This window comes from Dermochelys coriacea, chromosome 3, assembly GCF_009764565.3.
Source record: "Dermochelys coriacea isolate rDerCor1 chromosome 3, rDerCor1.pri.v4, whole genome shotgun sequence".
Classification (NCBI taxonomy): Eukaryota; Metazoa; Chordata; order Testudines; family Dermochelyidae; genus Dermochelys; species Dermochelys coriacea.
The window spans coordinates 56,330,361-56,343,734 of record NC_050070.1 but is presented as its reverse complement, the minus strand read 5'-3'; the positions used below and the strand labels follow the sequence as shown (position 1 = coordinate 56,343,734).

Below are 13,374 nucleotides of genomic sequence, written 5' to 3'. Positions count from 1 at the left end.
AGATTATGCAAATTAATAAAGCTATACAACTTTCAGTACGAAATTAAAAAACTTTACTGCTATTCAAAATATAAACTAGATAAAACTAGATTTCAAGGGAACATTTCTCTATAGCTAGAAAATATACAGAAAAATGTACCTAATTTTTCTATAGCGTTACTCATTCTTCACAGGAAAAACACACAAGCTTGTATTTACCTTCAGTAATGCAATCTAAATACCTATCTTCAAAGATTATAGGTAATGAGTTCAGGTCTCCATCTAGTTCACTGCATTCAATAGGAAGAGGTGGAAGAGAACTGCAGAAGGAGGTGTTTTTGATAGCTGTACACATCTGTAGATGACTCTGAGCACTGAAAAATATTACCTTGTATTAAGAGAATTATAACAGAGGATGGTAATCCTACAAAGTAAATTGTTACTGTTAATACTTAAACAGAATATGCTAAATCTAAGTTCCTATTAAATTAGTTACACAAGTACGTACAAGGCATTTTTGTAATCTGAAGCATATTAAAGATAACACATTTGTGACATATGCTGTGCACTACAAACTGTTTCTGTGCATTTAGCAACACGATTTGGAAAAGTAATATGAAAAGCCTCAATATAGTCTATTTCAAGTTACTCACTGTAGTTCTTGATATGCAAGAGCAGCTTGCCTTGGATGCTCAAGACAAAAGAATGCTTCGGAAAACCTTCGTACCTGAAAGATTCCAACAGTTATAACTAGCAAAATAAGAATTCTTTTTACATAGAAAAAGCAATTAAAAAAACCCCAACAACATGGCTATGTCACAATGTCAGTGTCACGCATGAATAAACAGTAACATTTTCATGAAATGTTCAGTCATCAAATTTCATGAACAAGAGTGTCAGTTGATGTGTCTTTTTTTTTTTTTTAGCAGCACTAACAGATGTAGGATTGGGGCAGATATTAGTTTTGAAAGGGGAGCATGGTTTTGAACAAATAGGGCAAATGTAACATGCTCCAGTTGCCTATCTGGACACATAACGGAGACATGAACAAAAAAATTTAAGATAAATTTGAATAAAAGGAAGTTTAGTTAATATCTATGAGCAAGTTCAAAAATGTATGATGGTTATCCTCAAGAGTGGAAACTCATCAAATATTCTTCAGTTCATGAGACTGCAGCAAGCTAGAATTATACAAGGGTGTGTAATTTGACCTTTTTCTGTTCCAGATTTCAAAGTGAACAAAATATAGTCCATCCATCCAATTACAATGTACAGATTTTACATTGCCTTTATCATTGCTCCTGCAGTTTATAATGCCAAAAGTACTGTGCAGCAATGATTACCCATTAAGATTTAGTTGTCAAAATACATGAATAAAATAAAGCAAATATAATATTTAGGGTTTTTTTACAGCACAAAGGCGTTTATATTTACCTACTGTCAAAATAGAAGAATGAAATATATCCTATTAATTTAAAAATGGAGAAATTGGAACTGTGGAATATACAGTAATCTATTATATGTAAAAAATTACAGTAGTGCAATGTTAATATTTCACATGTGAGTACACAATAGTCAGGAACATCAAATCTCCCACATTGCACATATATATATATATTAAGATATGCATATAGTAGTCTAACCAGTAACCTCAAGTCTTACATAAACGTAACATGGCTAAATTAACATTGTTATGAGAACTTTTACTTTTGCATCTCCTCACTGCTGTGTTCAAACATGCAATTTTAATGCTGCATTACAATAGATTTTACCTAGTTTGGTTGGTTCTAAAAGAGATGCAGAGAAAGGTGTTGGGGTATAGAACAGCAGAGTTTCGAGCAACTCCGTATGCTACTATCTTCAGCACAAACATCGGTTTTATTTACTAGCTTATATAATAATTGTAAGAAATGTTTTAAATCACTTGGCCATCTAATTGTACTTGTAGCTAGTCTGTTTAACAATGTTTTCTTGCTACTTTCTCTTGCCCGTCCCCTCTGAGTACTTGATACACTCATGGTCTCTCTCTTAGATTATACTCTCTTCAGGGCAGAAGCTGTCTCATTATGTATTTGTAGAACTCAGCCAATCCCCAATAGATCCCTCTGGGTGCCACCATTTCAGCTATAAACGTACACCAACAATCACAGCTACATACAATACAAGGAAAATCTAGTCAAGCACTACTGAGTTCTACAGCATGGGATTATAGCACTATGCAATTCATGTATATTCACAGGCAATATTTAAAATGAAAAGACAAAATGACTTTTTGGTTTATGTGTAAAAGCCCATTTAAGTGTTATTTTCCCAGCCAATAAGTGTTCACAGTAAATATTTCTCAGAGAGAACTAGCCATATGTCAAAATCTGATTTAAAGGTTCTGTCATTAAAGTTTATTTTAATGGAAAAATATTTCTTCCCAGTTGCATAATTCAGAAAAAGAAAAAAAAAACCACAGTACCACAAAATTCATCTTTAGGCTACCATCAAGCATGAAAAGGTTCAACCATAGGGGAAAGTTTTTTAAAAAGTTATGGGGAAACGAAAATAGCTGCATTGCAAACTTAACTTATGGCTTTTCTTATAGCTTTTACCAGCAGAGAAAGCTCATCTATTTTTCCTGTCACAGGGAATCATATTTAAATGATACACAAATGTTTTTGTGTGTAGAAGTAGACTTTCAGTTATAATGTCTCCTTCGATCTTAAATTTGCTGCCCTGGAAGCATAAAAGCAATCTTGGCTAGATGGTCTTTGTTTTTATCATCAGACAAACCACACTTTTCACTTCACTCCTACACAAGATTGCGTCCCTTTGTTCTGGAAAAATGGTTAAAGCATTGTCTAGCCCAGACACAACCCTTAGGAGGAAAAGTTAGCATGGCTTGGGAAATATGGAGAAAAAGGTCATGTTAATATCCCTTCCTCGGAAGTCTGAGAGAGAGCTTGGATGGGTGTTCAAATGGGAAAAGCATAAACAAAACAAAACAAAAACTTCAATGAGACATTCCAATCAAGCATCAAGGGAAAAGTTCTTTACACAGAAATTAACTCTTCCTCTTTGTCATAGGATGTGGCCTTTTCACAGGAGTCAGGGACCAGTGTACCTGTGACAGCTCCTGTAAGGGAGAACAAGCCAACTCAGACCCACCTGGAAGTGGTAGGTTTATTATTGTTAGGATTATGGTGGCACCCACATTCAAAGAATACAGTAAAACAGTCCCTGCATTGTAATTTAGGAAAGGAACCCAGTGCATCATATTAACAAAAGCGATATTACTCTAATTATCCAAAATTAAAGTACAATTGATTTTTGTCCTAAACCAGTGATTAGAAATGGTGTGTATGGGGGGGCTTTTAGTGGGTTATAGACTGCGGTGTGTGGGGGGGCTTTTACTTGGTTATAGATTTTTGTAATAAGCCATAAATCCAGTATCTCTATTTGTTCCATGATTTTTAGTGCCTAGCAAAGTTATGAATTTAAGCTTCCAGGTGTTGTGCGAGTTTCCCTTGAGGATGAGGACTGACAGCTCACATATAGAGTGATCGCTTTGTGAAAAGTGTTTACCCACAGGTGATTTGGTGGTTTTGTCTTTCATCATTTTTCTGTGTGAATTCATTCGAGAGCACAGTGACTGTCTCGTGTCACCCACATAGTTTTTATTGGGGCATTTAATGCCCTGGATGAGGTACACCACAAGTTGTGATAGGCATATGTAGGATCTATGGACCTTGAAAAATGTATTGTGGGGATATTGATTATTATAGCAGTGGGGCTATGGCTGCAGGTTATGCATCTCCTGTTCTGGCAGGATCTGGTGCTGCTTTGAGTTTCTGTGTCCTATTTTGTGGAGTTTGCTTCTGATGATGCTTTTAGAGAGGTTGGGGGTTGTTTGAAGGCCAGAACAGGGGGTTCAGGAAAGATTTTTTTCAGGATATAGTCCCCATCAAGTATGGGTTGTAACTGTTTAATGATATTCCATATGGGTTCCAGTGTGGAGTGGTAGGTGACAACTAGAGGTATGCAGTCAGAGGGGGTTTTATATCTGTATTGAAGCAGGATCTCTCGGGGTATTTGGGTGACCCATTCCATGATGTGATCCACTTCTCTGATGGAGTGTCCTTGTTTTGTGAAGGCGGTTTTAAGTGAGTCAAGGTTTATATCCCCGACTTTCTCCTTGGAGCATATTCTGTTGTATCTGAGTGCCTGACTGTAGATACCAGATTTCTTGGCATATTGGTGGTGGTTACTGGATCTATGAAGGTAAGTATGGTGACTCGTGGGTTTCTCATACATAGTTGTTTGTAGGGTTCCATCCCTGAAGCTGATCGTGGTGTCCTGGAAGTTGACCTTAGTGTGGGAGTGGTCTAGAGAGAGTTTAATGGATGGGTGGTAGTTGCTGAAGTTGTGATGGAAACCTATACGGGAGTTTAGGTCTGCTCAGAGGATGAAAATATCATTGATGTATCCTCAGGTATATAACTGGTTTCATGGTGAATTTGTCCAGAAATTCTTCCTCGAGGTCACCCATAGATTGGAAGAGGAGGAGCCATCCTAGTTCCCTTGGTTTTTCCCATGGTTTGGACAAAGGGTTTGTTGTTGAATATAAAATTGTTGTGGGCGAAGATGAAATGGATGAGTTTGGGGATATGTTTGAGGTGGCTATCTGAGTGTTGTCCATTGCCTTGAAGATATTTGAGGCAGACAGCGATGCCACCATTTTGATGGATGGTGATGTATAGGGATTTATCATCAATGTAATTATATGTCTGAGAAACGTCAATGATATTTTCATGGGTCCTACAAATGCCTATCACAACATGTACACAACAGTGCACTAAATGTTCCAATAACAACTATGTGGGTGAAACGAGACAATCAATATACTCTTGAATGCACTCTCACAGAAAAATGATAGAAGACAAAAAACACCAAATCACCTGGGGGCAACACTTTTCACAAAGCCTATCTGACCTCACAGTCCTCATCCTCAAAAGGAAACCTGCACAACACCTGGGAGCTTAAATTCATAACTTTGCTAGTCTCAAAAAATCATGGACTGAATAAAGACACTGGATTTATGGCTTATTACAACAGTGCTACCCATAAAATGCCCCCCACACACACATCTTTTTTCTCCCCTATGATTAGAGCAGGGGTCGGCAACCTATGGCACACGTGCCAAAGAGGGCACGCGAGCCATTTTTTAATGGCACACTGCTGTCGGTGCCCAGCTGCCGGTCCCGCTCAGCCTGCTTGGTCCTGCCGGCTGCTGCTGCAGGGCAGGCAAGTTCCCCCTCCCCCACCTCTTCCGCCAGCGTGCTGGGTTCCTGCCCCTCCTCCTCTCCCTCCGTGCCGCCAATCAGCTGATGGCTCTTGCGAGGGAGGGGAAGAAGCGGAGCCACAGCGCACTTGCTGCTCCAGGGAGGAGGCGGAGAAGAGGTGGGGATGGGGCGGTGGGGATGGGGCGGTGGGGAAGCCACTCGGGGCAGGGGGCTGGGAGCACCTCCAGGACCCTAGCCCACACCCCCAGCTCTCTGCCCTGGCCCCTGTACCCCCCTCACACACACCCAGCTCTCTGCCCTGAACCCTGCAGCCCCCTCACACACCCCCAGCCCTCTGCCCTGACCCTGCAACCCCCCACACACCCCAGCCCCCTGCCCTGACCCCTGCACCCCCTCACCTTCCCCAGCCCTCTGACCTGACCCCTGCACCCCCTCACACACCCACAGCCCAGACCCCTGCACCCCCCACACCTCCCCCAGCCCCCTGCCCTGACCCCTGCACCCCCTCACCTCCCCCAGCCCTCTGACCTGACCCCTGCAACCCCCCACCTCCCAGCCCCCTGCCCTGACCCCTGCGCCCCCTCACCTCCCCCAGCTCCCGCCCTGACCCCTGCGCCCCCTCACCTCCCCCAGCTCCCGCCCTGACCCCTGCACCCCCTCACCTCCCCCAGCCCTCTGACCTGACCCCTGCACCCCTCACACACCCACAGCCCCCTGCCCTGATCCCTGCACCCCCACATGCCCCCAGTCCCCTGCCCTGACCCCTGCACCCCCCACACCTCCCCAGCTCCCTGCACCCCCTCACCCCTCAACCCTGCATCCCCCTCACACACCCAGCCCTCTGCCCTGATCCCTGCACCCCCCTCACCTCCCCCAGCCCTCTGCCCTGAACCCTGCACCCCCCTCACACACCCTCAGCCCTGACCCCTGCACCCCCCCACACACCCACAGCCCTCTGCCCTGACCCCTGCACCCCCCCACAACCCCAGCCCTGATTCCAGCACCCCCACACATGCTCAGCCCCCCCACACCCCATGCCCTGACTCTTGCACCCCCCACATTCCCACCCCCACCCCTCGCACCAAACAGGAGCTCCTGCACCCCCCCCCCACATTCCCACCTGCACCCCTCGCACCAAATGTGAGCTGCTCTGGTAAGCACTCCACACCCAGACCTCCTGCCCCAAACCTGAGCCCCCTCTCTCATTCTAGCTCCTGACCAGACCCTACACCCCAACCCCCATCCTGCTCCTTCACCCCCAGCCCTGTGCTCAGTGCACTCCCACCCTCAGCTCAGTGCAGACAGAGAGGAAGAGAATGGGCTAGAACCAGGGAGAAGTAGGTACCCACTCTATGTGGGCAGGGTCGGGATCCCAGACCAACAGTGGGCTGAATGGGGCCGGCAGCCGGGACCCTGGCTGGCAGGAGCTGGCGGACGGAACCTCAGCCCACTGCTGGTGTGGGGTTCCAGCCGCTGGCCCCGCTCAGCCCGCTGCCGGTCTGGGGTTCTGGCTGCCGGCCCCTTGCCAGCCGGGGTCCCGGCCACAGGCCCTGCTCAGCCTGCTGCCGGCCTAGGTGAATGGAACCTCAGGCTGGCAGCAGGCTGAGTGGGCCAGTGGCATAATATTAGCATTTTAATGTAATTTTAAATGAAGTTTCTTAAACATTTTGAAAACCTTGTTTACTTTACATACAACAATAGTTTAGTTATATAATATATAGACTTATATAGAGAGAGATTCCTTCTAAAAAAAATTTAAAATGTATTACTGGCACATGGAACCTTAAAGTAAAGTGAATAAATGAAGACTCGGCACACCACTTCTGAAAGGCTGCCGACCCCTGGACTAGAGACAAGTTAACTGGCCACTTCACCTTGAACGGTCTCTTACAATATCTGTTAACTACTTAGGCTGAACAATATGCATTAACTACTTATGCTAAACAACCTACTCCACCCTGAATTTAGCTGTGACACTCAAAATACATTTCCCAGACCCAAAGATGAGCTCTGTATAAGCTTAAAAGCTTGTCTCTTTCACCAGCAGAAGTTGGTCCAATAAAAGATATTACCTCACCCACCTTGTCTCTCTAATATCTTGGGACCGACAGAACTACAAGAACAATGCATTTACACAACTGTTTATTAAGTGAATTTTAACACTTATGAAAGGAGCTGGATTAACAGCTCTAGGCAATTCTCTGTATATGTCATTGGCAAGCTTGACCAAACTGCCGCAAACTTGACTTAAAGGAATCAGTACTAGGGATGCAATGGTAGCTCAGTCTCCATGTCTCATTGACACTTGACTTTTATGTAGAGACTACAATAGCAAGGGCATCAACTAGTGCCAAATATCCATGAGGAAATGGACAGATTACCAACTCATTTCATATATGACACCTATCAACCAGCAGATGGCAATGACTTTCTATCATTACCAACTCTGGATGACTTCATAACAGAGACTTAGCTGTGAAAGGTTTTGTACCCTATTATAAATCATCTATTATGAAGTCCAACACAATTGCATTTTCCAATAAGAAATAAATAAACAAACAAAGAGGAGGGTCTTTAAAAAAAATCACATTACTGTGGAGAACACATTGTTGCCCAGAGATGCGCAGGCAGTCAATGTGAGATTCTTAGTTTTCTTAAATTTTTAGTTGGGATATCAGGCTGGAAGAAACAGTTTCAGGATAATGTGTTCAGGCCTAGCAGAAGATGTCATTATCGAACAAAATGTTATCATTACAAAATGTTTATATACTAGATTGATTGATTTATATTACAAAAAATAAAACTCTCTAATTCAGTGGTTCCCAAACTGGGGTTCGCAGAACGTTACAGTGGGTTCGCCGAAAAATTTCACTAATAGCGGCCAGAGGACCCCGGGCATTAGAGGCAGAAGGTGGGACCCAGTTGCAGGGCAGATGGCCCGAGCCCCAGGGAGAACAGGGCCGGGCAGTTGGGGCTGGCAGCCCGAGCCCTGCCCCCGTCAGCAGGGGAGCCGGCCACCCGAACTCCAGCGCTCCACACGGGGCCGGAAGCCCGAGCCCTGCCCCCATGAGCGGGGGAGCCGGGAGCCCGAACCCCAGCGCTCCGTGCAGGGAGAGCGGGGCTGGGCAGTTGGGGCTGGCAGCCTGAGCCCCGGCAGTCAGTGGGACCTGCAGCCCGAGCTCAGTGGAGCTCAGTTGACCGGAGCAGTCAACAGGATCCAGAATCAAGAGCCCCGTGGAGTGTTATTTAAATTTAAATCCCTGGAAATATTCATTTTTAGGAGGGGGTTCCTGAGATTTCACAATTTAGTGAAAGGGGTTTGCGGGCTGTTAAAGTTTGGGAACCACTGCTCTAATTTTACATCTTTTTTCACATAACCTACTTAACCAAAAACCTCATTAGCTGTACACGGTAACTGTGTACACACAAACTCTCACTGAACAAGACTGTAGTTATTTTTGTAATGTAGCAATCAAAATCTGTTGCAATTTTTAACTCAGAGGGATGATGTCTTATTAAAGGTAATCTGCAAGAATTTTAAAAAATAAAATAATTGCATTATGTGCTGAATGTCTCCAACAACAAAAATTCAGCATAAATGCTTCAGAAATATTTATATTGCAATATCAAGACATACAATGAGCATAAAAAACAGACCCAGATGTCTTCGATAAACAGCACACAAAATCCAGTACAAGGAAAATCAATCAGCATAATACAGGTTTATCTCAGGGAGAGGTGATACTTTGCAGAAAGGATAGTCTATAAATATGAGAATAGTTAAATTAGCAAAGATGAAGCATTTAATAGAGCATGTTATCAAGCAACGTATCAAATTCTTGCAATAAAAGCGCACAAGACTTTCTGTGGCAGAGAGGATAATAAATAGGATCTCTCATATCACAACTAAATTTATTAGCAGCCTAAAATCAAAAAGGCTGCATCATTGGACATGAGCAGATCATATCATAAGTGAGACCCCTTTTCACTGCAAACTCTTCAGCATAAGGATATCTCATGAATCCCCAGAGCATAAAGACTCTCACTAGTATTTAGTGATTAACAGAAAGTGCTATATTGTGCATCCCAGAATTAGGTTCCGAGTACACAGTCAAACATTCTCTGAAATCAATGCTCATAAATTTACTATTTATTTTTTAAATTTTAGGTCTCCATAACTCCAGGATTGTTAGCTGCTGCTGCTACAATGATATGTGAACAGCAGAGTGTCTTCTGTGGACTGCAACATGAATCAGAATTTTCTGCTCAATCCTGCAGCCACCCTTTATGGGGTCAATTAAGTGGACATGGATTTTTGTTTATTTTTCATTAAAAGGCATGTGTTTGCACAGTGTTTCAGAGAAACAGTTTTTTAAAACCTTTTGATATAGAAAATGATGAAAATCACCTTTGCAAACCAGTGCTTTATAACTTAAAAAGTTCCATTTAACTGCCCCTTACAAGTTGACTCCAGGAGTGTTTCCTAACTAATGGTACATCACCCAATTCATGCCCAGCTGTGGCCAAAGAACTAGACTCAATAACCTGAGTTTGTCAGGCCTAAAAGAAAACAAAAAGTTTAATATTACTTATGTCCTGCATGCCCCTTTCACCCTTTGATGTCTGGATAGAGCACCTACTGTATGGGAACCTTAAAAATTTGTTTTAAAAATACTTGCAGGTCACTTTTGAAAAGAGATGAATTAGCTTAGTTCTTTTTACTATAAAAAGGGCCACCTTCAAGTACAGAGCTGTCACTTCAGAAATGTGGCAGTGTGTGCATCCCTCCATAGAACCCTACATATTGGATAACATGGAATTATTCCATCCCAACTTGGGGCTGTGAATCTGGATTTCCACCCAGCCACGTAGCCAGGGAACAGGGGGAGCGATCCAAAAAAAAAGGCGCCACCCACTGCGGTGCTTTTACTTACCCGGCGGCGCTCTGGCGGCAGGCCCGCACTTGCTCTGGGTGTCTTCGGTGGCACTGAAAATCCTGCCGCCGAGGTGCCGCCAAAGACCCAGAGTGGTTGGTGCCTTTTTTTCTGGATCACTCCCCCTGTTCCCTCAACAGGGGAAAATTTAAAAGGTGCCAAGACATTGACAAGGGGGACAGTGGCTACTCAGTGCTCAGTGGGGGAGTGGCCGCTGCCCTGCTCCCCCCCAGCTACGCTACTGTTTGCACCTCTGGGAAGTATATTCCTGTAGCTACGTTTGAAGATTTAAAAGTTTGGTTTTCTACCAAAAAAGTAAATTTGAGCAATGTTTATACTCAAAAATTATTCTGAGGTCAAAAGTAGCTTGAAAGCAGTCATCCCTCATCTTCAAAAGAGAGAATCTAAAGCAGGACCATGTGGTAGCAAATTACTTTATTAGTACACAGTACAAGTTCCTTTTAAATACATCATATCCCAAATGGATATAAAAATAATATAAAGATAAAAAAGCTACTGTAAAACCATTCAACGCTGTCAAAAACATGGAGGAGACCTCTATAGCAACTCTGTGAGACATTGCAGTGGAGTGGAAGCTTGCAGGGATAGGGAGCATGGGAAAATAATGTTTTTTTGATGATGTGTATATCTCAACCCAGTTAATGGGGTGTTCAGCATATACTGATGAAGTAGACTCAAATTACCTAAAATAAGTGCATCAATATTTAATTTTCAAAGATAACTGAGCTAGAAAGATTAAAAAAATTAAAATCAGAGGATATTTAAAAACAAGTATAAGACTCTGCACATACAAATCATTACCTAAAATATTTTATCTTTAACATCAGAGCTAAAATATTTATACTTCTGTATTATTCTGTATATACAAACAGTCTGTAAACATCAACATACTATCTGGGCTCTCATACAGCTATTTCGAAGTAAGAGCGTCTTCCCCTTTATGTCAAACCTCAGAAATAATTTGGAGGATCCTCACTATTGCTATTGATTTTACATGGAAGGTGCTCAGATACTACAGTGATGGGTGACAGTGTAAGACTAGGATAGATACATAGTTGGGTGGGGTCATCAAACTACTAATAAAATATCCTCCCTACAGAACAAGTTTTGCATCAAGATTCAAGGCTTAGTCTGTCCAGGAGAAACCAGTTCCACAGCCATGAGTTCTTTCACTAAGAAGGCAGAGTTCTCCAGCTCTTGTGCTAGGCATACCCCGGACTCAATCAAAGTGTCCCTGATAACTGTGGGGCCCAAAGAGAAAGGTTTTTGAGACAGCTGGGTCACAAGCTAGCCAATGCTTTGTAGAGGACTAGAACCTTGAAATAGACTTTATGTTGAACAGGTAACTACTGTAAGGTATAAAGCACTAGTATGATGTGGTATGATGGGCCAGCGCTGCTCAGCAGATCAGCTGCAAAGTGTTGTACCAGCTGCAGCTTCCAGGTGACTTTTTGTTTATTCCAGATATAGTGCGTTACAATAATTTAGTATGAACATGACAAGTCATGGATCACTGTGGTTAGGTCTCATTCAGTAAGGTCTGAGACCGTTTCCTGATCAGCTATAAACAGAAGAGGTTTCTAGCTACTCATGCTATCTCGGAGTCTACACTCCAAGTTTGCACATAACCTTGATAAAAGGGATGTAAAATATTAAACGGTTAAACTGTTAACCCCCAGCCCGGCCCTCCAACCCCATCCCCAGCTATCCTGCAGGAGCAGCCCCTGCCGCCCGGGCTGGCTGGCCAGAGCAGCCCCTCTCCCTTTAATCAGTTAACCATTCAATGACATAATTGTAATAATTTAAATTGTTAACTTTTTAAATGGATAATTACATCCCTACTTGACAATTGAAGAGAGGAGGAAGAAAACACCTTCATTTGAGGTTCCAGTTATAGTTTTTGCTTATTCTTGAAAATATTTTACTCTTAACCAACATCACCTCTGTTTTGCCTAAAATAAGCCCAAGGCAGATGCTTTTCACTCATGTTCCAAGTAGTTTCTGATTTGTCTCTTTTCTTCTAAGATTCCCCATAATAAGCTTTTCTCTTCAAGAAGTTATGAATGCTATCATTTCTTAAATTGCACGTTTTGATTCATGGCTGGCGAGGAACGCCTACATGTAACAGCGAAGTATAATGGATAGACAGCTAGGTAGGACGCCTAAAGAAAAATATATTATTCTGCACAAATGCTACCTCTCCAGAGCCTGAAATTTATCTTCTAAGATGGGTTTCTTATTCAGAAATGCAATTAATTGCTGCTTTGTAGTAAACATATGTGTCTTTTAATTACTTTTAAAATCACATTTCACTAAGTAGCATCAATAATTTAATTCACAATTATAAATGCAGTACAAAAGCTACACTCAAAGTTCTACTCTTCTGATTTTCACAAACATAGCAGAAAAAAAGTAGAATTTCTCATCTCATTGAAAACCTAACAGTTTACAGAATAAAAGGTCATCGATAAAGCTTAAAAAGATATGAATTTGTTCTATGTAATGCTCAACCGTCAGGTTCAATACTTACCCTCAATGTGTGATGTTCTTGTGCTAGTAATGCTGTGACTTCCTCCTGCAAGGTAATGATCTCTAGAAATTGCCCCCACAGAGCCATCAGAAGAGAGCAAAGCTGTGCAAGATTCATGTTTATAAGTTCTGCCAGTTCATCAGGATTTTCCATTTTCTGAAGTCAGGAAAAAATATTCTTACTAAATCTATAAATGCTTGTTTATAGATGATGCCTTCACATGTACACAAAAACCATGAAATAAACTCAGTTTCATACGGTAAAATATTTACCCTTACAACAATTCTACAAAAAAAGAACTCTTAAATTAAAGCTTTTTTGTCCAAACATCAAAAACAACTGGTTTAATTTAAAATTACATTACTAACAGAACACTTTTTGTGTGGTTCCAGATATTATCCTGGAAAGTCTTTTAGAATCAGGTCACATCATCTTAAATTACAATGAGAACTTGACTCGTGTCAACTGTAATTTTAAAATGAAGGCCAGGTTGTAACCACTGTACTTGGTACAGTTTTAAACTAAACTACAGTGTGAAGTACAAAAACTGGGAATCAGGAATTAGAAACATGACACATTAACACTGTGTGAGAGTGGGCCTTGAGGATGCAAAATGACTTAA

General features: G+C 42.2%; 1 protein-coding gene across 8 annotated transcripts in view; it reads right to left on the bottom strand.

Moving 5' to 3' along the window:
* Positions 1 to 13,374, bottom strand: part of FAM135A (family with sequence similarity 135 member A) — a 124,870-nt gene that overhangs the window by 41,196 nt on the left and 70,300 nt on the right. For all 8 annotated transcript variants that reach the window (XM_038395139.2, XM_043510446.1, XM_038395142.2 and 5 more), the window contains 3 exons: positions 12,753 to 12,908; positions 633 to 706; positions 199 to 353 (listed from right to left, as the gene is read on the bottom strand). In XM_038395139.2, the coding sequence (XP_038251067.1) occupies positions 199 to 353; positions 633 to 706; positions 12,753 to 12,908 (385 nt within the window). The remainder of the gene's footprint in view (positions 1 to 198; positions 354 to 632; positions 707 to 12,752; positions 12,909 to 13,374) is intronic.